Raw genomic sequence first — 22519 nt, 5'->3', positions numbered from 1 at the left:
ACACCAGTCAGTGTACAGATATCCCCCTGAGAGAGAGGGACTGAGAGACACCAGTCAGTGTACAGATATCACCCTGAGAGAGGGACTGAGAGACACCAGTCAGTGTACAGATATCACCCTGAGAGAGAGGGGACTGAGAGACACCAGTCAGTGTACAGATATCACCCTGAGAGAAAGGGGACTAAGACACCAGTCAGTGTACAGATATCACCCTGAGAGAGAGGGACTAAGACACCAGTCAGTGTACAGATATCACCCTGAGAGAGAGGGACAGAGAGACACCAGTCAGTGTACAGTTATCACCCTGAGAGAGAGGGTCTAAGACACCAGTCAGTGTACAGATATCACCCTGAGAGAGAGGGACTGAGACACCAGTCAGTGTACAGATATCACCCTGAGAGAGAGGGGACTGAGAGACACCAGTCAGTGTACAGATATCCCCCTGAGAGAGAGGGACTGAGAGACACCAGTCAGTGTACAGATATCACCCTGAGAGAGAGGGACTGAGAGACACCAGTCAGTGTGCAGATATCACCCTGAGAGAGAGGGGACTGAGAGACACCAGTCAGTGTACAGATATCACCCTGAGAGAGAGGGGACTAAGACACCAGTCAGTGTACAGTTATCACCCTGAGAGAGAGGGACTAAGACACCAGTCAGTGTACAGATATCACCCTGAGAGAGAGGGACTGAGAGACACCAGTCAGTGTACAGTTATCACCCTGAGTGAGAGGGTCTAAGACACCAGTCAGTGTACAGATATCACCCTGAGAGAGAGGGACTGAGAGACACCAGTCAGTGTACAGTTATCACCCTGAGAAAGAGGGTCTAAGACACCAGTCAGTGTACAGATATCACCCTGAGAGAGAGGGGACTGAGAGACACCAGTCAGTGTACAGATATCACCCTGAGAGAGAGGGACTAAGACACCAGTCAGTGTACAGTTATCTCCCTGAGAGAGAGGGACTGAGAGACACCAGTCAGTGTACAGATATCACCCTGACAGTGACTAAGACACCAGTCAGTGTACAGATATCACCCTGAGAGAGAGGGGACTGAGAGACCAGTCAGTGTACAGATATCACCCTGAGAGAGAGGGACTGAGAGACACCAGTCAGTGTACAGATATCACCCTGAGAGAGAGGGACTGAGACACCAGTCAGTGTACAGATATCACCCTGAGAGAGAGGGACTAAGACACCAGTCACTGTGCAGATATCACCCTGAGAGAGAGGGACTGAGAGACACCAGTCAGTGTACAGATATCACCCTGAGAGAGAGGGACTAAGACACCAGTCAGTGTACAGATATCACCCCAATGTACAAGCACAGGAATATTTCCGATCAATTTATTAGAAGAATATTTGTGAGATATTAAACATTCATTCGTTCAGTTGCTGTTTTCAGTGAGACATTACAGAGCTGATTGAGATTAAGTCTGCAGTTGAACACTAATTACTCTCAGCAGGGGCTGTTGCAATGGTATGAGTTGGTGTGTGGACAAGGGGCCCCTGGGTTTCACAGTGCTTTCCAGTAAAGACCTGACTGAAGCCCCACCGCAAGTTGACGCAGTCAGTGGGGCAAGGGAAAATGCAGAGCAGAAATCGCAAAAGTGAGATGTTTGTGTCCGCAGTGAGAAACCCAGAGGACGGAAGAAAGCGACTGGCTTGCTCGATAAAAGATTCAGCCCTCCATGCGTTCTCCAGCTGGCCCACTCGCGACAGCGTTGTTGGCATAACGGTGCGTCTTCGATCTCAAAGCGTGCCTCGGTCCTGTCAGTTTTGATGAGGAAGCATTTTTTTTCTTCGAAGGAATCAAACTCTTCAGCCAGCTCGCTCGCTCGCTCTCTGTGCCGAGGAACGGTGGGTGGGTGGGGTGGGGGGGGGGGGCGGCCCCCTCAGCCCGTCACTGGATACAGTCCATGACGTGAATCTGCAGCGTGTCCATGTCGGGCGCCAGGTACTGGCACTTGGGGCAGCGGAAGTCTGGCTGCTCATCCGGGATGCTGCGGCGGGACGACGGCTCAGCGGGAGCGTTGAACGGGATCGTGTTTCCACTCTGGACATAATTGCCTGTGGAAGGGGAGGAAAAAGTGAACAAACAGCCCCTCTGCAATTCGGGACATCCCAAAGCGCCTCCGAGCCAACGAAGGACTTTTTTTTTTTCTTGGCTGTAGAAAACGCGGCAGCTGATTTGCACATGGCAAGATCCCACGAACAGGGACATGATGACTCCGGATCAGCGGTTGAAGGATAGATATTGGACCCAGGACACCAGGCAGAACATTCCCCACCACCCCCTCCCCCACCCGACCCTCTGCCCAACACTCTTCCAGAGGCCTCCTTGGTCTGCCCGAGCAGTTTCTCCCCCACCCCGCGCACTCCCCGGCCCCTGCAGAACAGGTCAGGATGTATCCGGAGCACTCACCTGGGCTGGACATCGGTGCGCGGAGGCTGTCGTTGTGCCGCCTCTGCATTTCTTCGATATGTGCCCTGAGAAAGGGGCAAAGAAGAGAGGGTTCTTAAACGGAAGGGAAACACCAGTGGGTCACGAGCGTGCGCGGAGGGCAGGTTTGACCTCGGCAGGTACTTGGCAGACCTACCGTGCGGCGTCCTCCTGATCTGCGCGCAGCTTATTGTACTCCGCCTGCAGTACCAGCAGCCGTTCCTGCTGGAGTTCCTTCTGTTCGTGCAACTTCTCGCGCGCTGAACGCTCAGCGAGGAAATCGGCCTTGAAAACCTCCGCCTGCCGACACAAAGACATCGTGTTCAGAGAAAGAGAGAGAGGAACGAGGCGCGCCTGCTCTCTCTCCTCCCCGCCCCCACACAACAAGCCCTGCACACCTCTTTCTCCCCCAAACCCCCTCAACTCACCACGCCAAGCATACCCCCCCTCGCCTCGCGCCACCGCCCTCCGCCACTGCGTACCTGGGCGTTGAGGACCGGAATGGTCTCCAGCTCGGTCTTCATCCTCTCCGCGTCCTCCTTCAGCTTGTCAATCAGCTCCTGCTTCATCACCAGGGCGTCCTCCGCCTCCCTCAGCTGCTGCATGACTTCGTCCACCTGAATCTGGAGCAGGAACAATCCCACGCGCATGGTGAGCATCGCCTTTTGGGTGGGTTTGGAGGGGGTAGCCGGACAAACCGTTACGCCGAGCGTTAGGAACAGGAGGAGGCCCATTCACCCGCCTCGGTCCCGTAACCCTTGACCCCTTTACCGAACAAAAAAATCTCTCCATCTCAGTGTTGAAATTTTCAACTGATTACCCACCAACCACCCCCTACACTCTGCCCTCCCCGGTGGCCTTGACAGCTTTTCTGGGGCACAAGAGTTACAGATTTCCACTCCCCCTTTGTGCGAACACGTGCTTCCTGAAATCACCCCTGGCGCGAATTTTAAGGTGCTGTCCTCGGAATTTAGCCCTCCCCACCTCCGGGTATCATTCAGGTGAATCCACACTGCACCCCCTTTCATGACTAATAGATCCGCCCTGTGGTAGGGGGCCCAGTCTACCTACAACCACAGGCAGAAGGTGAGTAAGGAGTGATGACCAGGGGCTAGAATTGCTCCCTTGATCTAACACCAACCCCCACTCCGCCGGAAACTGGCCGTGTTTCTGGGATCTTGCTGTGCGCCCACCGCCTCCGGCTACACGGTGATCGTTTCTATGTCGGCGGGGGAGCAGAACTCGGACTTACTTTGTTGTTCTTGCCATCCACGTTGTTTGCCATGACGTCGTAATCCATGAATAGCTGATGGTAGGCGGCCTGTAGCTGTGCAAGCTTCCGTCTGTCGATCAGAGAGATGACACGGTAATCTAGTCTCGTAGGCCTGAACGCTCCCCGGGGCAGCACGTACAGAATATCACCCAGAGTCACAGCTATTCTGAAGTGAGTTACAGACTGGAATCTAATCGAGGGGTTTGGGGGGTTTATATATAGAATAACAGATACCCGGGAGTGAGTTACAGGCTGGAATCTAATTGAGGGGTTTGGGGGGTTTATATATAGAATAACAGATACCCGGGAGTGAGTTACAGACTGGAATCTAATCGAGGGGTTCAGGGGGTTTATATATAGAATAACAGATACCCGGGAGTGAGTTACAGACTGGAATCTAATCGGGGGTGGGGGGGGGGAAGGTTTAATCCCTTCAGGAATCCGACGATACTCACTTGTCTTCGGATGCGTTCTGCCGTTCGGTTTTGAGTGCGGACTCGTAGCTGTGCACCGCGATTCGCAGCTGATCGACAGTCACACTGGACTGCTTCTTCTGCAGTTCCATCTCCTGCTCCAACACCCGCAGTTTCTCCTCCGTCCTCCGGCACCTGCACGCGGGCGGAAATCCAAGGAAGGGGGTGGGGGAACAGTGGAGGAGAGGGTGGTGAGAGAGAGTGGCCGCAAAGCTTCGGTGTCCTGCAGACAGCGTTTAACCCCTGCAGGGTGGCAAGCATCCCATAAATCCCAGTTGTTTGCACTGGAGTGCTGACTTGGGTTGCATTAGAGTGTTAAAGTGGAAGTTTGGTGACTGAGGAAGTTCGGTGAGGAGGGAGCGAGGAGCTCCTTTAATTTCCTACCTGTCCTCAGAGTGAGGGGAGCTGAGAGTTTCCAAAGAGCACAGCTGAACTGGTGAGTAAGTCCTGGTGGGTATTTTTCAAAGTGGATTGAATTGTAAGTCATTGTTTTAGCAAGACTTAGTTTTTATTAAATTATTATCTTCTAAAGTTTTAAATTTAAAGGGTTTAGTCATGGCAGGAGAGCTTGAAGCTGTGGTTTGCTCCTCTTGCTGCATGTGGGAATCCGGGATCATTTCCAGTCCCCGGGACCAGCACGTGCGCAGGAAGTGTGTCCAGCTGCAGCTCCTGGAAGCTCGGGGTTTCAGAGCTGGAACGGCGGCTGGAAACACAGTGGAGCATCCGTGAGTCTGAGAGCATTGTGGATAGCACGTATAGAGAGGTGGTCACACCGCAGCTGAAGGGACTTGAAGGAAGGGAATGGATGACCACCAGGCAGTCCAAGAGATTCAGGCAGGTAGTTTAGGAGTCCCCTGGGGTCCCGCTTGCAAATCGGTATTCCAGTTTGGAGGCTGATGAGGCTGGTTCCTCCAGGGAGTGCGGACAGAGCCAGGCTTCTGGCACCACAAGCAGTCTGTCTGTACAGGAAGGGGGAAAGAGAGGAAGAGTAATAGTAATAGGGGATTCTATAGTTAGGGGAACAGATAGGCGCTACTGTGGCCATCAACATGACTCCAGGATGGTGTGTTGCCTCCCTGGTGCCAGGGTCCGGGATGTCACTGAACGGCTGCAGGGCATACTGAAGGGGGAGGGTGATAAGGCAGAGGTCATGGTACATGTTGGTACCAATGACATAAGTAGAAAGAGGGATGAGGTCTTGCATCAAGAATTCAGGGAGTTCAGGAGGGAGGGTTTTAGATTCCTGGACCACTGGGACCGTTTCTGGGGAAGGTGGGACCTGTACAAGCGGGATGGTCTACATCTGAACCAGAGGGGGACTAACATCCTTGCTGGATGGTTTGCTAGTGTTGTTGGGAGGAGTTTAAACTAATTTGGCAGGGGGAGGGGATGCAGACTCCTAGCAGAATAGGGACACAACTAAACACAGGAAAGCAAACAAGTCAGAGGGAATACAGCGGAAGTAAGCTTCAAGGGAGTTTCAGAAGAGTAAGACCAGGATGGAAGGCCTCTACTTTAATGCCAGGAGTATTACAGGTAAAACAGATGAGTTAAGGGCAAGGATTGACACGTGGAATTGTGATATAGTAGCCATCACGGAGACATGGTTGAGGGAGGGGCAGGATTGGCAGCTCAATATCCCGGGATATAGAATCTTCAGGCGAGACAGAGGAGGGGGCATTGCAATATTAGTTAAGGACCCAGTTACTGCAGTAAGGAGAGATGATATCTTGGAGGGGGCATCAAATGAAGCTTTATGGGTAGAGTTTAGGAATATAAAAGGGACAGCCACATTGCTAGGTGTTTATTATAGACCCCCAGATAGTCAGCGGGAAATTGAGGAGCAAATATGTGCACAATTTGCAGAGGTGTGTAAAAATAATAGGGTAATTATATTAGGTGATTTCAACTTTCCCAACATTCATTGGGATAGTCATCGTGTTAAGGGCTTAGATGGAGTGGAGTTCTTAAAATGTATACAGGAGAACTTTTTAGCTCAATATGTAGAGGATCCAACAAGGGAGGGTGCAGTGCTGGACCTAATTCTGGGGAATGAAGCCGGACAGGTGGTTGATGTGTTGGTGGGGGAGCATTTTGGTGATAGCGACCGCAACATGGTACAATTTAAGCTTGTTCTGGAGAAAGAAATAGACAAGTTGCAAAAAAAGGTTTTGGATTGCGGGAGAGCGAATTTTAGTAAAATGAGCAGGATCTTGCCATGGTAGACTGGAAAGAGTTACTTGTCGGGAAATCTACAGAAGAGCAGTGGGGGGCATTCAAAAAGGATATGGGGAGGGTACAGGCCCAACATGTTCCCTCTAGGGTAATAGGTTGGAGCAACAAGCCCAGAGAACCATGGATGACCAGAAACATTCAGGGTACGATGAGAAGGAAAAGAGAGGCTTTTAGCAAATACAAGGAGAGCAAATCAATGGAAGCATTAGTGGAATACAGAAAGTGTAGGGTGGAGCTTAAGAGAGCAAAGAGGGGATAGGAGAAAGCTCTGGCTGGTAAAATTAGGGAAAATCCCAAGATATTCTATAAGTATATCAATGGGAAGAAGATAACCAGGGAAAGAGTAGGACCCATTAGGGACCAAGGGGGAAATTTGTGGATGGAGCCAGAGGACATCGGTACGGTGTTGAACGAATACTTCACATCTGTCTTCACCCAAGAGAAAGAGGATGTAGATATGGAACTTGGAGAGAGAGAGAGACTGTGAGGTTCTTGAGCAAATTGTCATAGGGAGTGACAAGGTATTGGAGGTTTTGGAAGGCTTAAAAGTGGACAAATCTCCAGGTCTGGACGATTTGTGTCCCAGGATGCTGTGGGAGGCGAAGGTGGAGATTGCACGGGCTCTGACCCTAATTTTTAATTCCTCTCTGGCTACGGGGGAGGTGCCAGAGGACTGGAGAACAGCTAATGTGGTCCTACTATTTAAGAAAGGTTGTAGAGATAAGCCAGGGAACTACTGACCTCACGTCACGTCAGTGGTAGGGAAACTTGGAGAAAATTCTGAAGGAGAGAATCTATCTCCACTTGGAGAGGTAAAATTTGATTAGGAATAGTCAGCATGGCTTTGTCAGAGGGAGGTCATGCCTAACAAATTTTACTGAATTTTTTGAGCATGTGACCAGGTGTGTAGATGAGGGGAGTGCAGTTGATGTAGTTTACATGGATTTCAGCAAAGCCTTTGACAAGGTCCCACATGGGAGACTGACTTATCAAGAAAGCAAATGCACATGCGATACAGGGTAACTTGATAAGATGGATTCAAAATTGGCTTAGCTGTCGGAGACAGAGCGATGACAGACGGCTGTTTTAGTGACTGGATGCCAGTGTCCAGTGGCGTACCACAGGGATCTGTGCTGGGTCCCCTATTGTTAGTCATCTATGTCGTTTATATAAATGACAATGTGGGGAGTAGGATCAGTAAGTTCGCAGATGACACAAAGATTGGCCGATTGGTTAACAGTGAGGTTGAGTGTCTTGGGTTACAGGAAGATATAGACGGGATGGTCAAATGGGCAGAAAAGTGGCAGATGGAATTTAACCCTGAAAAGTGTGAGGTGATACACTTTGGAAGGAGTAATGTGACACGGAAGTATTCAATGAATGGCCTGACACTGGGAAGTTCCGAGGAACAAAGGGACCTTGGCGTGTTTGTCCATAGATCTCTGAAGGCAGAAGGGCAGGTTAATAGGGTGGTGAAAAAGGCATATGGGACACTTGCCTTTATCAATCGAGGCATAGATTACAAAAGCAGGGAGGTCATGTTGGAGTTGTACAGAACTTTGGTAAGGCCACAGCTGGAGTACTGTGTGCAATTCTGGTCGCCACATTATAGGAAGGATGTGATTGCACTGGAGGGGGTGCAGAGGCGATTCACCAGGATGTTGCCTGGGATGGAACATTGATTGTTTTCGCTGGAGCAGGGAAGACTGAGGGGTGACCTGATCGAGGTGTACAAGATTATGAGGGTCATGGACAGGCTGGATAGGGAGCAGCTGTTCCCCTTAGTTGAAGGGTCAGTTACGAGGGGTCACAAGTTTAAGGTGAGGGGCGGGAGGTTTAAGGGGGAATTTGAGGAAGAACTTTTTTACCCAGAGGGTGGTGACGGTCTGGAATGCACTGCCTGGGAGGGTGGTAGAGGCGGGTTGCCTCACATCCTTTTACAAAGTACCTGGATGAGCACTTGGCACGTCATAACATTCAAGGCTATGGGCCAAGTGCTGGCAAATGGGATTAGGTAGACAGGTCAGGTGTTTTAATGCATCGGTGCAGACTCGATGGGCTGAAGGGCCTCTTCTGCACTGTATTATTCTGTGAAAACCGACCTCTTTGACTAAGCTTTCAGTTGCCTATCCCCGACGATCTCCTTATGCAGCTTGGGGTCAAGTTCTGTCTGGTCTATGAAGCACCTGGGGACTTGTTACTGCGTTAATGGCGCTATATGAATGCAACTGTTGCTCAATGAGCAACGACCGGCGTGAAGGGCCAGCGAACGTCCAGGGGAAGAGCGGGACCGAAATCCACTGCGATTCACCCCATGGTCGATCATCCTGTTCAAGCACGCACCGTCCGGTGGGTGCTGGCCATGTCAAAGATGGGGAGTTGGACTGTCTTCGTCTTACCATGGCGAGAGTTGGGAAGAGGGATTAGCTGTCACCCCTCCCCCCATTGTTCCGATTCTCCCCAATGGATTACCCGTGCCGCCCTGGACAGGCGCAGACACTCAATCTAAACGTGGTGCCACACTCACTTCTGCTCGATCTCCGAGCACTGCTGGGTCTTCACCTCCAGACTGTTCTGGCTGTCCTGCAATTCGGCCAGGAGAGACGTCACCTGTGCCTTGAGAGAGGCCTGGTCCTCAGTCATTTGCTGCAAGACAGTACAACTTCTATCAATCGATAATATTCAACAGATATACCCCACAACCTTCACTGTAACACTCTGATATATCCCACACCCCTCACTGTAACACTCTGTTATATCCCACACCCATCACTGTAACACTCTGATGTATCCCACACTCCTCTCTGTACTGAGGGAGCACCACGCTGTCGGAGGGTCAGTACTGAAGGAGTGCCGCACTGTCGGAGCTGCCTCTTTCAAGATGAGACGTTAAACCCGAGGCCCCCGCCTGCCCCCTCAGGTGGATGTAAAGGATCCCATGGCCACTATTGGAAGAGCAGGAGGAGTTCTCCACGGTGTCCTGGGACCGATATTTATCCCTCAACCGACATCACCAAAGCGGATGATGTGGCATTTGTTACCCTGTTGTTTATGGGATCTTGCTGTGTGATAATTGGCTGCCACGTTTGCTACAGCAGGCGCTTTGGGACGTCTGGAAGCGGTGAAAGGCCCTGGGGAAACGGGACTCGGTGTAGTACTCTCCTCCTCCTGTGCTACCTCCTCCCGAAGCCCCCGGGGCCCGGGCCACTTGCCTCACCTCGAGCTGCTTGCTGAGGCCTTGCAGCTTTTGCTCGCTGGCCACTTTCTGTTCTTGCAGCTCTGCCTCCTGCCGTCTGAGCCTCTCCTGCGACTGCTCGAACTGCGCGATTCGCGTCTGCACCAAAGTCAGTTTGTGCTGCAGGTCCGATTTCCTACAGGCAGAATAAACAACTCACATTTATCCAGCAACTATAACGGCACAAGGCGCTCGCAAATAGTCACAACTTCTGACCCCGAGCCACATCAGGGACGGGCGACCGAAAGCTCGGTCAAAGAGGTCGGTTTTAAGGAGGAGAGGGAGAGGCGGGAGGGTTAGGGTGGGAATTCCAGAGCTTAGGGCCCCAGGCAGCTGAAGGCACGGCAGCCAATGGATGGAGCGACGGGAATCGTCTTCCCCCTCTGGTTCTTTTCCCGATTATCGTAAATCTGTGTCCCTCTGGTTACCGGCCCTCCCGCCACTGGAAACAGTTTCTCCTGATTTATTGCATCGAAACCCTTCCTGATTCTGAACGCCCCGATTAAATCTCCCCTTAACCTTCTCTGCTCGAAGGAGAACAATCCCAGCTTCTCCCAGTCTCCCTACGTCGCCAAATGATTCAATTCTGACTCGTCAGCCAGTAATTATAGAGCTTCCCAGCACTGAAACAGGCCATTCGGCCCAACTGTACAAACCTTCCTTCATAATCCAGGCCGACACTCCCAATGAGGGTGCGCCACACTGTCAGAGGGGCGGTACTGAGGGAGTGCTGCACTGTCGGAGTTGCCGTCTTTCAGGATGAGACGTCAAACCCGAGGCCCCGGTCTGCCCTCTCAGGTGGATGTAAAAGATCCCACGGACGCTATTGGAGCCTGTGGGGGGTGGGGGGGGAGCGGAAGTGGGGCGCTCTCCCTGGTGTCCTGAAGCCGATATGTATCCCTCGACCAACCTCAAACTGGAAAATACATTATAGTCGGTCATGCAACTCATTGGCTGTTTTTGGGATCTTGCTGTGCACATTGTTGAAAAGTGGGGGGGGGGGGTGGTCAGGTGGAGGGGTTTAGGAAAAAGATAATCAGCCCAGCTTCCTCATCACAACAGGAAATCACGAGTTGGGGAGCTTCGGTTGTCGGGTGAGGGCAGGATCTGGGCTCGGATGCGAAGCCCCCTGTAGCTGAATATCCCACCAACCCCCCGCCCACCAACCCCCCGCCCCCCCCCCCCACCGATCTCAAACTCACTCGCTCTCCGCAATCTTCAGTTTGCTCATCCCGTCCTCCAGTTTGATCTCGACAGCTGTATTGGCCGGACTTGAGCTGTGGGCGGGAGGGTGAAGCAGACGGCAATGAGTTACTTTATTGGACTCGCGATCGAGATTCCCCGACTAATGCCCCAGAGACATGGGTTTAAAATCCCATTGAATTTAAATTCAATAAATCTGGAATTTAAAAAAAAAAAGAGCCAATCTGGTTCACTCATGTCTTTCAGGGAAGGAAATCTGCCGTCCTCACCTGGTCTGGCCTCCATGTGACTCCAGATCCACAGCAATGTGGTTGTCTCTTAACTGCCCTCTGAAATGGCCGGGCAAGACACTCTGTTATCAAGGGCACGCACTTTTAATTATCTACAGAGGTACACATTACAAACATGTACTCCTAACCCGACCACCACAGTTTTCAGTCTGTTCCTATTTGTAGGAGCACGAGTGAATCCTCAGTTAATGCTCAACACAAATGATGTGCAATTAACAGACCCTGGCCTAGTTGAAAATCGGAACTCCTCGATCCACTCAGATCTGTTTCAGGGCGGCAGTGGGAGCATAGAATGTTACGCATTGGATCAGTGAAAACGTACATTTTCCCAAAATAACTGTGACGCCAGAGAGACAGAGATAAAGACAGAGAGTGAGAGAGAGAGGCAGAGAGTGACCGAGAGGAAGTGACAGAAAGGGAGAGACAGAGCGAGAGGAAAAGAAAGACAAAGTGAGAGAAATGCAGAGTGAGACAGAGATAGAGTGAGAGGAGAGAGAGGGAGCGTGCTAGAACAGATGATAGAGATAGAGCAGACAGGAAGAGAGGGAGGAAGAGAGAGACAAGAGTTGGAGAAAGATAAAGAGAGACAGACACACAAGAAGAGAGTAACAGGCGGATAGGGACACAGGCCGGTAGCCTTTGAGGATATGTACCTGACTGGGGATGCCACTGCTGCTTGCTGCTGTGTCTCTGGTCCCTGCTCCTCGTTCCTCTCCTGAAAGACAGGGTGTGTTAGTGACGGAGGGGGGCGGGGGTCTCCTTGGACACAAGCAGGGCTCGGTGCGGACAACAGTCGCAGAGACACTGTGTCAGGCATTACCTCTCCTCCCCCAAATCAACAAGTCAAAATCCCACCCCCCACCCCCAACTTTCCCTTTTCTTTCTCTTCCTTCAGCTCTCACTGGAGTAAGTGTGTTGGCCGTGCCTCCGTGGGGTCACTCCCGCCCTCAGAGTCCGAAGGTAGCCGCGCTGTCGGAGGGTCAGTGCCGAGGGAGCGCCGCGCTGTCGGAGGGTCAGTGCCGAGGGAGCGCCGCGCTGTCGGGAGTAGTGCGAGAGTCCAGGTGCTGGATTGGCTCCCTGACGTGCTATAATATCTACACTTCAAGACAACGGGTTTATGTGACAATATACTGTGCCATCGCTCCCTGGACAGAACCTGCGAGGGCCGATGGAGGGGTCATCGAGGGGATGGCAGGGGGTGTGAGGCACTGGGCATCTCCTCTCTCCAGAAGTCGGCCGCCCACCTGTATAACAACGAGGGACCCCGCCACCGCCAGCTTGCGCCGCAATTCCTGGTTCTCCGCCCGCAACGTCTTCAGGACTTCCTCCAGCTCCTCCTTCCGAGCCCTCAGCAGCAGCAGGAACTCATTACCCTCGATCTGAAGCGAACAACACGGAGCGAGACTGAGTGCCGGTGAGAGGGAGCAGGCGGGGAAACACACCTTTGTTCAGTTTAATAATGAAAAAGAGGAAGTGGAAAGATACAGGGAGAGAAGGAAGAGGGGGCAGGGTGTGCCACTCACCGAGTGCCCTATCTCATCCAGGTTGTCTGGGCTGGCGATGCAGTTCGCAACCCTGGCCACTAGAGGGAGCAATGGTGGCCGCTGTGGCGCCCCCCCCCTCCCCCCCCACCCCGTGGAGTTTCCGGGGAAATGATGTGGCCGGGTCAAATCTCACCCACATCTCAGACCTTCCACCCTGCCCCCGCTCCATACGCCAGCTCACCTGGGCTCCACCCGTCACTTGATCCGATGGCCCCTCCTCCAGGCCCTGGCCGACCACATTGGCGAACATGCTCTGACTGATGGTGGTGTAGGAGGCAAGGGAGCTCCTGGCACTGCCAACCTGCAGCCCGGCCGCCTGCACAGGCACAAAGCAACCAGTCAGAAACCGGGGTGGGGTGGAGACCCCGGGGACCCAGGCCTTGAGGAGGGGGCAGGGTTAGGGGGAGAGTTAATAGAACTCGACCCGGGCACAAGCACTGAGTTAAGCAAGAGTGGTCAAACTCCGAGAGAGAGAGACAAGATGGCAAGACCGAGTGAGCAAACTAGCGAGCCACGGAGGCAGGATGTGCAGAGGTGGGGGCATGGAGAGAGAGAGGAGGGAGGGAGGGGTGCGGGGGGAGAGAGAGGAGGGAGGGGTGCGGGGGAGAGAGAGGAGGGAGGGGTGCGGGGGAGAGAGAGGAGGGAGGGGTGCGGGGGAGAGAGAGGAGGGAGGGGGTGCGGGGGAGAGAGAGGAGGGAGGGGTGCGGGGGAGAGAGAGGAGGGAGGGGTGCGGGGAGAGAGAGGAGGGAGGGGTGCGGGGGAGGGAGAGGAGGGAGGGGTGCGGGGGAGGGAGAGGAGGGAGGGGTGCGGGGGAGGGAGAGGAGGGAGGGGTGCGGGGGAGGGAGAGGAGGGAGGGGTGCGGGGGAGGGAGAGGAGGGAGGGGTGCGGGGGAGGGAGGGGTGCGGGGGAGGGAGAGGAGGGAGGGGTGCGGGGGAGGGAGGGGTGCGGGGGAGAGAGAGAGAGAGAGAGGAGGGAGGAGGGGTGCGGGGGAGAGAGAGAGAGGAGGGAGGAGGGGTGCGGGGGAGAGAGAGAGAGAGAGGAGGGGAGGAGGGGTGCGGGGGAGAGAGAGAGAGAGAGAGGAGGGAGGGGTGCGGGGGAGAGGGAGAGAGAGAGAGAGAGAGGAGGGAGGGGTGCGGGGGAGAGAGAGAGAGAGAGAGAGAGGAGGGAGGGGTGCGGGGGAGAGAGAGAGGAGGGAGGGGTGCGGGGGAGAGAGAGAGAGAGAGAGAGGAGGGAGGGGTGCGGGGGAGAGAGAGAGAGAGAGAGAGGAGGGAGGGGTGCCGGGGAGAGAGAGAGAGAGAGAGAGAGGAGGGAGGGGTGCGGGGGAGAGAGAGAGAGAGAGAGAGAGAGGAGGGAGGGGTGCGGGGGAGAGAGAGAGAGAGAGAGAGGAGGGAGGGGTGCGGGGGAGAGAGAGGAGGGAGGGGTGCGGGGGAGAGAGAGGAGGGAGGGGTGCGGGGGAGGGAGAGGAGGGAGGGGTGCGGGGGAGGGAGGGGTGCGGGGGAGGGAGGGGTGCGGGGGAGAGAGAGGAGGGAGGGGTGCGGGGGAGGGAGGGGTGCGGGGGAGGGAGAGGAGGGAGGGGTGCGGGGGAGGGAGAGAGAGAGAGGAGGGAGGGGTGCGGGGGAGAGAGAGAGAGAGAGAGGAGGGAGGGGTGCGGGGGAGAGAGAGAGAGAGGAGGGAGGGGTGCGGGGGAGAGAGAGAGAGAGAGGAGGGAGGGGGTGCGGGGGGGAGAGAGAGAGAGAGAGAGAGAGGAGGGAGGGGTGCGGGGGAGAGAGAGAGAGAGGAGGGAGCGATGCGGGGGAGAGAGAGAGAGAGAGGAGGGAGGGGTGCGGGGGAGATAGAGAGGAGGAGGGGTGCGGGGGAGATAGAGAGGAGGGAGGGGTGCGGGGGAGATAGAGAGGAGGGAGGGGTGCGGGGGAGATAGAGAGGAGGGAGGGGTGCGGGGAGATAGAGAGGAGGGAGGGGTGCGGGGGAGATAGAGAGGAGGGAGGGGTGCGGGGGAGATAGAGAGGAGGGAGGGGTGCGGGGGAGATAGAGAGAGGAGGGAGCGATGCGGGGGAGATAGAGAGAGGAGGGAGCGATGCGGGGGAGAGAGAGAGAGGAGGGAGCGATGCGGGGGAGAGAGAGAGAGAGAGAGAGAGGAGGGAGCGATGCGGGGGAGAGAGAGAGAGAGGAGGGAGCGATGCGGGGGAGAGAGAGAGAGAGGAGGGAGCGATGCGGGGGAGAGAGAGAGAGAGAGGAGGGAGCGATGCGGGGGAGAGAGAGAGAGAGAGGAGGGAGCGATGCGGGGGAGAGAGAGAGAGAGAGGAGGGAGCGATGCGGGGGGAGAGAGAGAGGAGGGAGCGATGCGGGGGGGAGAGAGAGAGGAGGGAGCGATGCGGGGGAGAGAGAGAGAGAGAGGAGGGAGCGATGCGGGGGAGAGAGAGAGAGAGGAGGGAGCGATGCGGGGGGGAGAGAGCGAGGAGGGAGCGATGCGGGGGGGAGAGAGAGAGGAGGGAGCGATGCGGGGGGGAGAGAGAGAGGAGGGAGCAATGCGGGGGAGAGAGAGAGAGAGAGAAGGGAGGGGTGCAGGGGAGAGAGAGAGAGAGGAGGGAGCGAAGCGGGGGAGAGAGAGAGAGAGATGAGGGAGCGGTGCGGGAGAGAGAGAGAGATGAGGGAGGGGTGCGGAGAGAGGTGGGAGGGGTGCGGAGGAGAGGTGGGAGGGGTGCGGGGGAGACAGAAGGGAGGGAGGGGTGCGGGGGAGAGAGGAGGGGGGGGTGCGGGGGGGGGAGAGGAGGGAGGCAGGGGTGCGGGGGGGGGAGAGGAGGGAGGCAGGGGGTGCGGGGGGGGAGAGAGAGAGGAGGGAGGGGTGCGGGGGAGAGAGAGAGAGAGGAGGGAGGGGTGCGGGGAGAGAGAGAGAGAGGAGGGAGGGGTGCGGGGGAGAGAGAGAGAGAGGAGGGAGGGGTGCGGGGAGAGAGAGAGAGAGGAGGGAGGGGTGCGGGGGAGAGAGAGAGAGAGGAGGGAGGGGTGCGGGGGAGAGAGAGAGAGGAGGGAGGGGTGCGGGGGAGAGAGAGAGAGAGGAGGGAGGGGTGCGGGGGAGAGAGAGAGAGAGAGGAGGGAGGGGTGCGGGGGAGAGAGAGAGAGAGGAGGGAGGGGTGCGGGGGAGAGAGAGAGAGAGGAGGGAGGGGTGCGGGGGAGAGAGAGAGAGAGGAGGGAGGGGTGCGGGGGAGAGAGAGAGAGAGGAGGGAGGGGTGCGGGGGAGAGAGAGAGAGAGGAGGGAGGGTGCGGGGGAGAGAGAGAGAGAGGAGGGAGGGGTGCGGGGGAGAGAGAGAGAGAGGAGGGAGGGGTGCGGGGAGAGAGGAGGGAGGGGTGCGGGGGAGAGAGGAGGGAGGGGTGCGGGGGAGAGAGAGAGGAGGGAGGGGTGCGGGGGAGATAGAGAGAGAGAGGAGGGAGGGGTGCGGGGGAGAGAGGTGAGCGGACGGGAAGAGGGAGGGGAGGGAGGTGAGGGGACGGGAAGAGGGAGGGGAGGTGAGGGGACGGGAAGAGGGAGGGGAGGTGAGGGGACGGAAGAGGGAGGGGAGGTGAGGGGACGGGAAGGGGGAGGGAGGGTGTAAGGGGCAGTAGGATGTGGCGCGGGTCGAGTGGTACAGGATGTAGGAGGGGGTGGAGGGATGGAGATAGAGGGGATAGGAGGGTGTAGCGGGGGGGGGGGGGGGGAGGTGAGTGTAGGTGTTGGAGGGTTTAGAGGGGCTGTAGCGGAGGGTGTCGGCTGTAGCAGACAGTAGGTACCTTTCCCTCCTCATATTCTCCCTCTGCACGTCTCTGCAGGTCGCTGTTCGCTGCCCTGAGCTGCTCCACCAGGGCTCTGGCCTCCTGGAACTTCCGGGCCAGGAATACCTTCTCTTCCCGGTTTTTCAGTTGGAATTGCTGCAGCTCCTCGCATCTCTCCTTCAGGGCCTGGTTACTCTGTCGAATCGCCTCTGTCAGAACAGCAAGAGCTGTTAGCTACACCTTGACAAAAAACCTCACCCTTTAAAGGGGCAGGTCCGCCATTCAATAAAGGTCACTGTCACCTCCCTCGACCCCACCTTCTCCCCTCACTCCACGTATCGCTCGAGGTTCATTTCAACCACCCCCCCCACTTTACCTCGGAGGTTGGCGTTTTCCGACTGGAGGTCGCGGTTGAGCTGCAGGGCGCCTCCCAGGCTGTTGAGGTCGGGCCCCTGGGAGCAGGTCATGTTGAGGGCCCCCCTCGGCCGGTTGCCCAGCGACCCCTCATCGCAGTCGCCTCCGAGTCGTTGCTCAGGCTCCCGCTGGGCTGAACCATCGCTGCAAGTGACGCCCCCTGACTCCGAGACATGTGGGTGGGTCCGCAAAAAAAGTGGCCAACCTGAAGGAGGAAACGGGAGATGGTCAATGAACATATAAGACCCACAGCAATGTGGTTGACTTTTACATAGTCATACTTACGGAATCATACCTTACAGACAATGTCCCAGACACCGCCATCACCATCCCCGGGTCTGTCCTCTCCCACCGGCAGGACAGACCCACCAGAGGTGGCAGCACAGTGGTATACAGGCGGGAGGGAGTTGCCCTGGGAGTCCTCAACATCGACTCCGGACCCCATGAGGTCTCATGGTATCAGGTCAAACATGGGCAAGGGAACCTCCTGCTAATTACCACATACCGCCCTCCCTCAGCTGATGAGTCAGTACTCCTCCATGTTGAACAGCACTTGGAGGAAGCACTGAGGGTGGCGAGGGCACAGAATGTGCTCTGGGTGGGGGACTTCACTGTCCGTCACCAAGGGTGGCTCGGTAGCACCACTACTGACCGAGCTGGCCGAGTCCTAAAGGACATATCTGCTAGACTGTGTCTGCGGCAGGTGGTGGGGGAACCAACAAGAGGGAAAAACATACTTGACCTCGTCCTCACCAATCTGCCTGCCGCAGATGCTTCTGTCCATGACAGTATTGGTAGGAGTGACCACCGCACAGTCCTTGTGGAGACTAGGTCCTGCCTTCACATTGAGGATACCCTCCATCGTGTTGTGTGGCACTATCACCGTGCTAAATGGGATAGATTTCGAACAGATCTAGCAATGCAAAACTGGGCATCCATGAGGCGCTGTGGGCCAACAGCAGCAGCAGAATTGTACTCAACCACAATCTGTAACCTCATGGCCCGGCATATCCCCCACTCTACCATTACCATCAAGCCAGGAGACCAACCCTGGTTTCAATGAAGAGTGCAGGGGGGCATGCCAGGAGCAGCACCAGGCATACCTCAAAATGAGGTGTCAGCCTGGTGAAGCTACAACACAGGACTACCTGCGTGCCAAACTGCGTAAGCAGCATGCAATAGACAGAGCTAAACGATCCCATAACCAACGGATCAGATCTAAGCTCTGCAGTCCTGCCACATCCAGCCGTGAATGGTGGTGGACAATTAAACAACTAACTGCAGGAGGTGGCTCCACAAATTTCCCCGTCCTCAATGATGGGGGAGCCCAGCACATCAGTGTAAAAGACAAGGCTGAAGCATTTGCAACAATCTTCAGCCAGAAGTGCCGAGTTGATGATCCATCTCGGCCTCCTCCTGAAGTCCCCAGCATCACAGATGTCAGACTTCAGCCAATTCGATTCACTCCACGTGATATCAAGAAATGACTGAAGGCACTGGATACTGCAAAGGTTATGGGCCCTGACAATATTCCGGCAATAGTACTGAAGACCTGTGCTCCAGAACTTGCCGTGCCCCTAGCCAAGCTGTTCCAGTACAGCTACAACACTGGCATCTACCCTGCAATGTGGAAAATTGCCCAGGTATGTCCTGTACACAAAAAGCAGGACAAGTCCAACCCGGCCGATTACCACCCCATCAGCCTACTCTCAATCATCAGTAAAGTGATGGAAGGTGTCGTCGTCAGTGCTATCAAGCGGCACTTGCTTAGCAATAACCTGCTCAGTGACGCTCAGTTTGGTTTCGCCAGGGCCACTCAGCTCCTGACCTCATTCCAGCCTTGGTCCAAACACGGACAAAAGAGCTGAACTCAAGAGGTGAGGTGAGAGTGACTGCCCTTGACGTCAAGCAGCATTTGACCGAGTATGGCATCGAGGAGCCCTAGCAAAACTGGAGTCAATGGGAATCAGGGGAAAACCCTCTGCTGGTTGGAGTCATACCTAGCACAAAGGAAGATGGCTGTGGTTGTTGGAGGTCAATCATCTGAGCTCCAGGACATCACTGCAGGAGTTCCTCAGGGAAGTGTCCTCAGCCAAACCATCTTCAGCTGCTTCATCAATGACCTTCCTTCAATCATAAGATCAGAAGTGGGGATGTTCACTGATGATTGCACAATGTTCAGCACCATTCGCGACTCCTCAGATACTGAAGCAGTCCGTGTAGAAATGCAGCAAGACCTGGACAATATTTAGGCTTGGGCTGATAAGTGGCAAGTAACATTTGCGCCACACAAGTGCCAGGCAATGACCATCTCCAACAAGAGAGAATCTAACCATCTCCCCTTGACATTCAATGACATTACCATCGCTGAATCCCCCACTATCAACATCCTGGGGGTCACCATTGACCAGGAACTGAACTGGGCCAGCCATATAAATACTGTGGCTACAAGAGCAGGTCAGAGGCTGGGAATCCTGCAGCGAGTAACTCACCTCCTGACTCCCCAAAGCCTGTCCACCATCTACAAGGCATAAGTCAGGAGTGTGATGGAATACTCTCCACTTGGCTGGATGGGTGCAGCTCCAACAACAAGCATCGGGGGGAGGGGTGAAAGGTTATCGGGGGGTCAGCAGAACTGTGGAGCCCAGGTTACCATCAGTCCAGCCATGATCTTATTGCCTGGCCGAGGAGCCCTGTGGCCAGCTCCTGCCCCCAATTCGCCTGAATCGGTAACAAGGGGCATTTGGACAGGATTAGGGAATGGAAATATTACCATGCACCGCCCCACACCCACACATAGGGTTAAAATACTGACAACATGGGCCCATTGAGGCCCCCGTGTCGACAGCAGCACTTGCGAGGGGGACGAGACAGCCGGAGGGGTGGCATATTAAGATGGCGGGTGCAACTGGATGTGAGGGAGGTCAACAGCATCGCTGGCAATCTTTCCAATGCCTGCCAGGAGAGGACCAAGGGCAATTGCAACAGCTATTCCAGCACAGCAACTCTCTCCCCACACACACACACACAGCAAGTCTCCATTTGAGGAAAGGCGTTTGCTTTGGGGATTTTTCTTTCTTCTCCCCCCCACCCCCCCCCCCCCCCCCCCCCCGCCCGTTAAAACTCAGTAGAAACTTGCAACACAAAACAAAAGGGGGAAGAGAATGGAAGGACGGGCGCGGGAGAGAAGGCCTGCAAACGAGACAGAAGCAAAAGAAAAGGCAATCCGGAAGGAGCAGGAGGCACAGAGAGAGAGAGAGCAAGAAATGGGTCAAATGTTGCAAATAACACGCGGCCGAACGAATGGAACGTTGCCCGGGAGGGATAGAACGTTGCCCGGGAGAAACAGACACATTGTGTCAATTACGCGCTACAATGTATCCGGGGCTGGAAATTTCTCAATGGCCGAGGCAGCAGCTCCGGGCGCCCGTTCTCTCGCCCACCACCGCCCCCCCCCCCAGGTTACCTGCTCCTCCCTCGGTTGACCGACCCCGCAACTCTGTGTCCTTCACCCGCTTCTCTCCTTGGGGCAGCCCGCGGCCCGGTCGCGATTTCCAAGGTGCAAACAGAGACCGAGTGATGCAGTCACATCCGAACTTTCACTTTCGTTACTGGTTCCGACAACAGGACGATGCAGGAAGACATTTCCACCCCCACCCCGGTTAAAGGGTGCAGGGGAATGTGCCCACCCACCCACCTCTACTAAATACTGACACACTCCCCCGCAGAACCCCCCTGTAAATACTGACACACTCCGCCGGGCCCCCCCTGTAAATACTGACACACTCCCCCGGGCCCCCCCTGTAAATACTGACACACTCCCCGCAGACCCCCTGTAAATACTGACACACTCCCCGGGGACCCCCTGTAAATACTGACACACTCCCCCGGGCCCCCCCTGTAAATACTGACACACTCCCCGCAGATCCCCCTGTAAATACTGACACACTCTCCCGGGAACCCCTGTAAATACTGACACACTCCCCCGGGCCCCCCCTGTAAATACTGACACACTCCCCCGGGGACCCCCTGTAAATACTGACACACTCCCCCGGGCCCCCCCTGTAAATACTGACACACTCCCCGCAGATCCCCCTGTAAATACTGACACACTCCCCGCAGACCCCCCTGTAAATACTGACACACTCCCCGGGGACCCCCTGTAAATACTGACACACTCCCCGCAGACCCCCCTGTAAATACTGACACACTCCCCGGGAACCCCCTGTAAATACTGACACACTCCCCCGCAGACCCCCCTGTAAATACTGACACACTCCCCGGGACCCCCTGTAAATACTGACACACTCCCCCGCAGACCCCCCTGTAAATACTGACACACTCCCCCGCAGACCCCCCTGTAAATACTGACACACTCCCCCGCAGACCCCCCTGTAAATACTGACACACTCCCCCGCAGACCCCCCTGTAAATACTGACACGCTCCCCGCAGACCCCCCTGTAAATACTGACACACTCCCCGCAGATCCCCCTGTAAATACTGACACACTCCCCCGCAGACCCCCCTGTAAATACTGACACGCTCCCCGCAGACCCCCCTGTAAATACTGACACACTCCCCCGCAGACCCCCCTGTAAATACTGACACACTCCCCCGGGACCCCCCTGTAAATACTGACACACTCCCCCGGGAACCCCCTGTAAATACTGACACACTCCCCGCAGACCCCCCTGTAAATGCTGACACACTCCCCCGGGACCCCCTGTAAATACTGACACTCTCCCCCGGGAACCCCCTGTAAATACTGACACACTCCCCGCAGACCCCCCTGTAAATACTGACACACTCCCCCGGGAACCCCCTGTAAATACTGACACACTCCCCGCAGACCCCCCTGTAAATACTGACACACTCCCCCGGGACTCCCCTGTAAATACTGACACACTCCCCCGGGAACCCCCTGTAAATACTGACACACTCCCCGCAGACCCCCCTGTAAATACTGACACACTCCCCGCAGACCCCCCTGTAAATACTGACACACTCCCCCGGGACCCCCCTGTAAATACTGACACACTCCCCCGGGACCCCCCTGTAAATACTGACACACTCCCCGCAGAACCCCCTGTAAATACTGACACACTCCCCCGGGACCCCCCTGTAAATACTGACACACTCCCCGCAGACCCCCCTGTAAATACTGACACACTCCCCCGGGACCCCCCTGTAAATACTGACACACTCCCCCGGGAACCCCCTGTAAATACTGACACACTCCCCGCAGACCCCCCTGTAAATACTGACACACTCCCCCGGGACCCCCCTGTAAATACTGACACACTCCCCCGGGAACCCCCTGTAAATACTGACACACTCCCCCGCAGACCCCCCTGTAAATACTGACACACTCCCCCGCAGACCCCCCTGTAAATACTGACACACTCCCCGGGGACCCCCTGTAAATACTGACACACTCCCCCGGGAACCCCCTGTAAATACTGACACACTCCCCGCAGAACCCCCTGTAAATACTGACACACTCCCCGCAGACCCCCCTGTAAATACTGACACACTCCCCCGCAGACCCCCCTGTAAATACTGACACACTCCCCGGGGACCCCCCCTGTAAATACTGACACACTCCCCCGGGAACCCCCTGTAAATACTGACACACTCCCCCGGGCCCCCCCAGTAAATACTG

At 55.7% G+C, this 22519-nt stretch overlaps 1 protein-coding gene across 4 annotated transcripts; it reads right to left on the bottom strand.

The window, feature by feature from the left end:
* Nucleotides 1–1333: 1333 nt before the first annotated feature.
* LOC137365579 (NF-kappa-B essential modulator-like) lies at nucleotides 1334–20485 on the bottom strand. 4 transcript variants are annotated; one of them, XM_068027963.1, is made up of 15 exons: nucleotides 20323–20485; nucleotides 16819–17061; nucleotides 16461–16651; nucleotides 12880–13014; nucleotides 12399–12533; nucleotides 11808–11869; nucleotides 10864–10938; nucleotides 9644–9797; nucleotides 8954–9072; nucleotides 4174–4326; nucleotides 3698–3788; nucleotides 2928–3068; nucleotides 2603–2745; nucleotides 2428–2492; nucleotides 1334–2072 (listed from the first exon to the last, which is right to left on the bottom strand). In XM_068027963.1, the coding sequence occupies exons 2-15, from the start codon at nucleotides 16907–16909 to the stop codon at nucleotides 1906–1908; spliced, it is 1722 nt and encodes a 573-aa protein (XP_067884064.1). In that variant the 5' UTR covers nucleotides 16910–17061; nucleotides 20323–20485; the 3' UTR covers nucleotides 1334–1905. The 4 variants fall into 4 exon arrangements, with proteins under 4 accessions (XP_067884064.1, XP_067884066.1, XP_067884065.1 ...); XM_068027965.1 differs by lacking the exon at nucleotides 12399–12533; XM_068027964.1 differs by lacking the exon at nucleotides 12880–13014.
* Nucleotides 20486–22519: the final 2034 nt, after the last annotated feature.

Source organism: Heterodontus francisci, unplaced genomic scaffold, assembly GCF_036365525.1.
Source record: "Heterodontus francisci isolate sHetFra1 unplaced genomic scaffold, sHetFra1.hap1 HAP1_SCAFFOLD_1164, whole genome shotgun sequence".
NCBI lineage: Eukaryota > Metazoa > Chordata > Chondrichthyes > Heterodontiformes > Heterodontidae > Heterodontus > Heterodontus francisci.
Note: the sequence above shows the minus strand (reverse complement) of the source record. Positions and strands in the feature narration are given on the sequence as shown.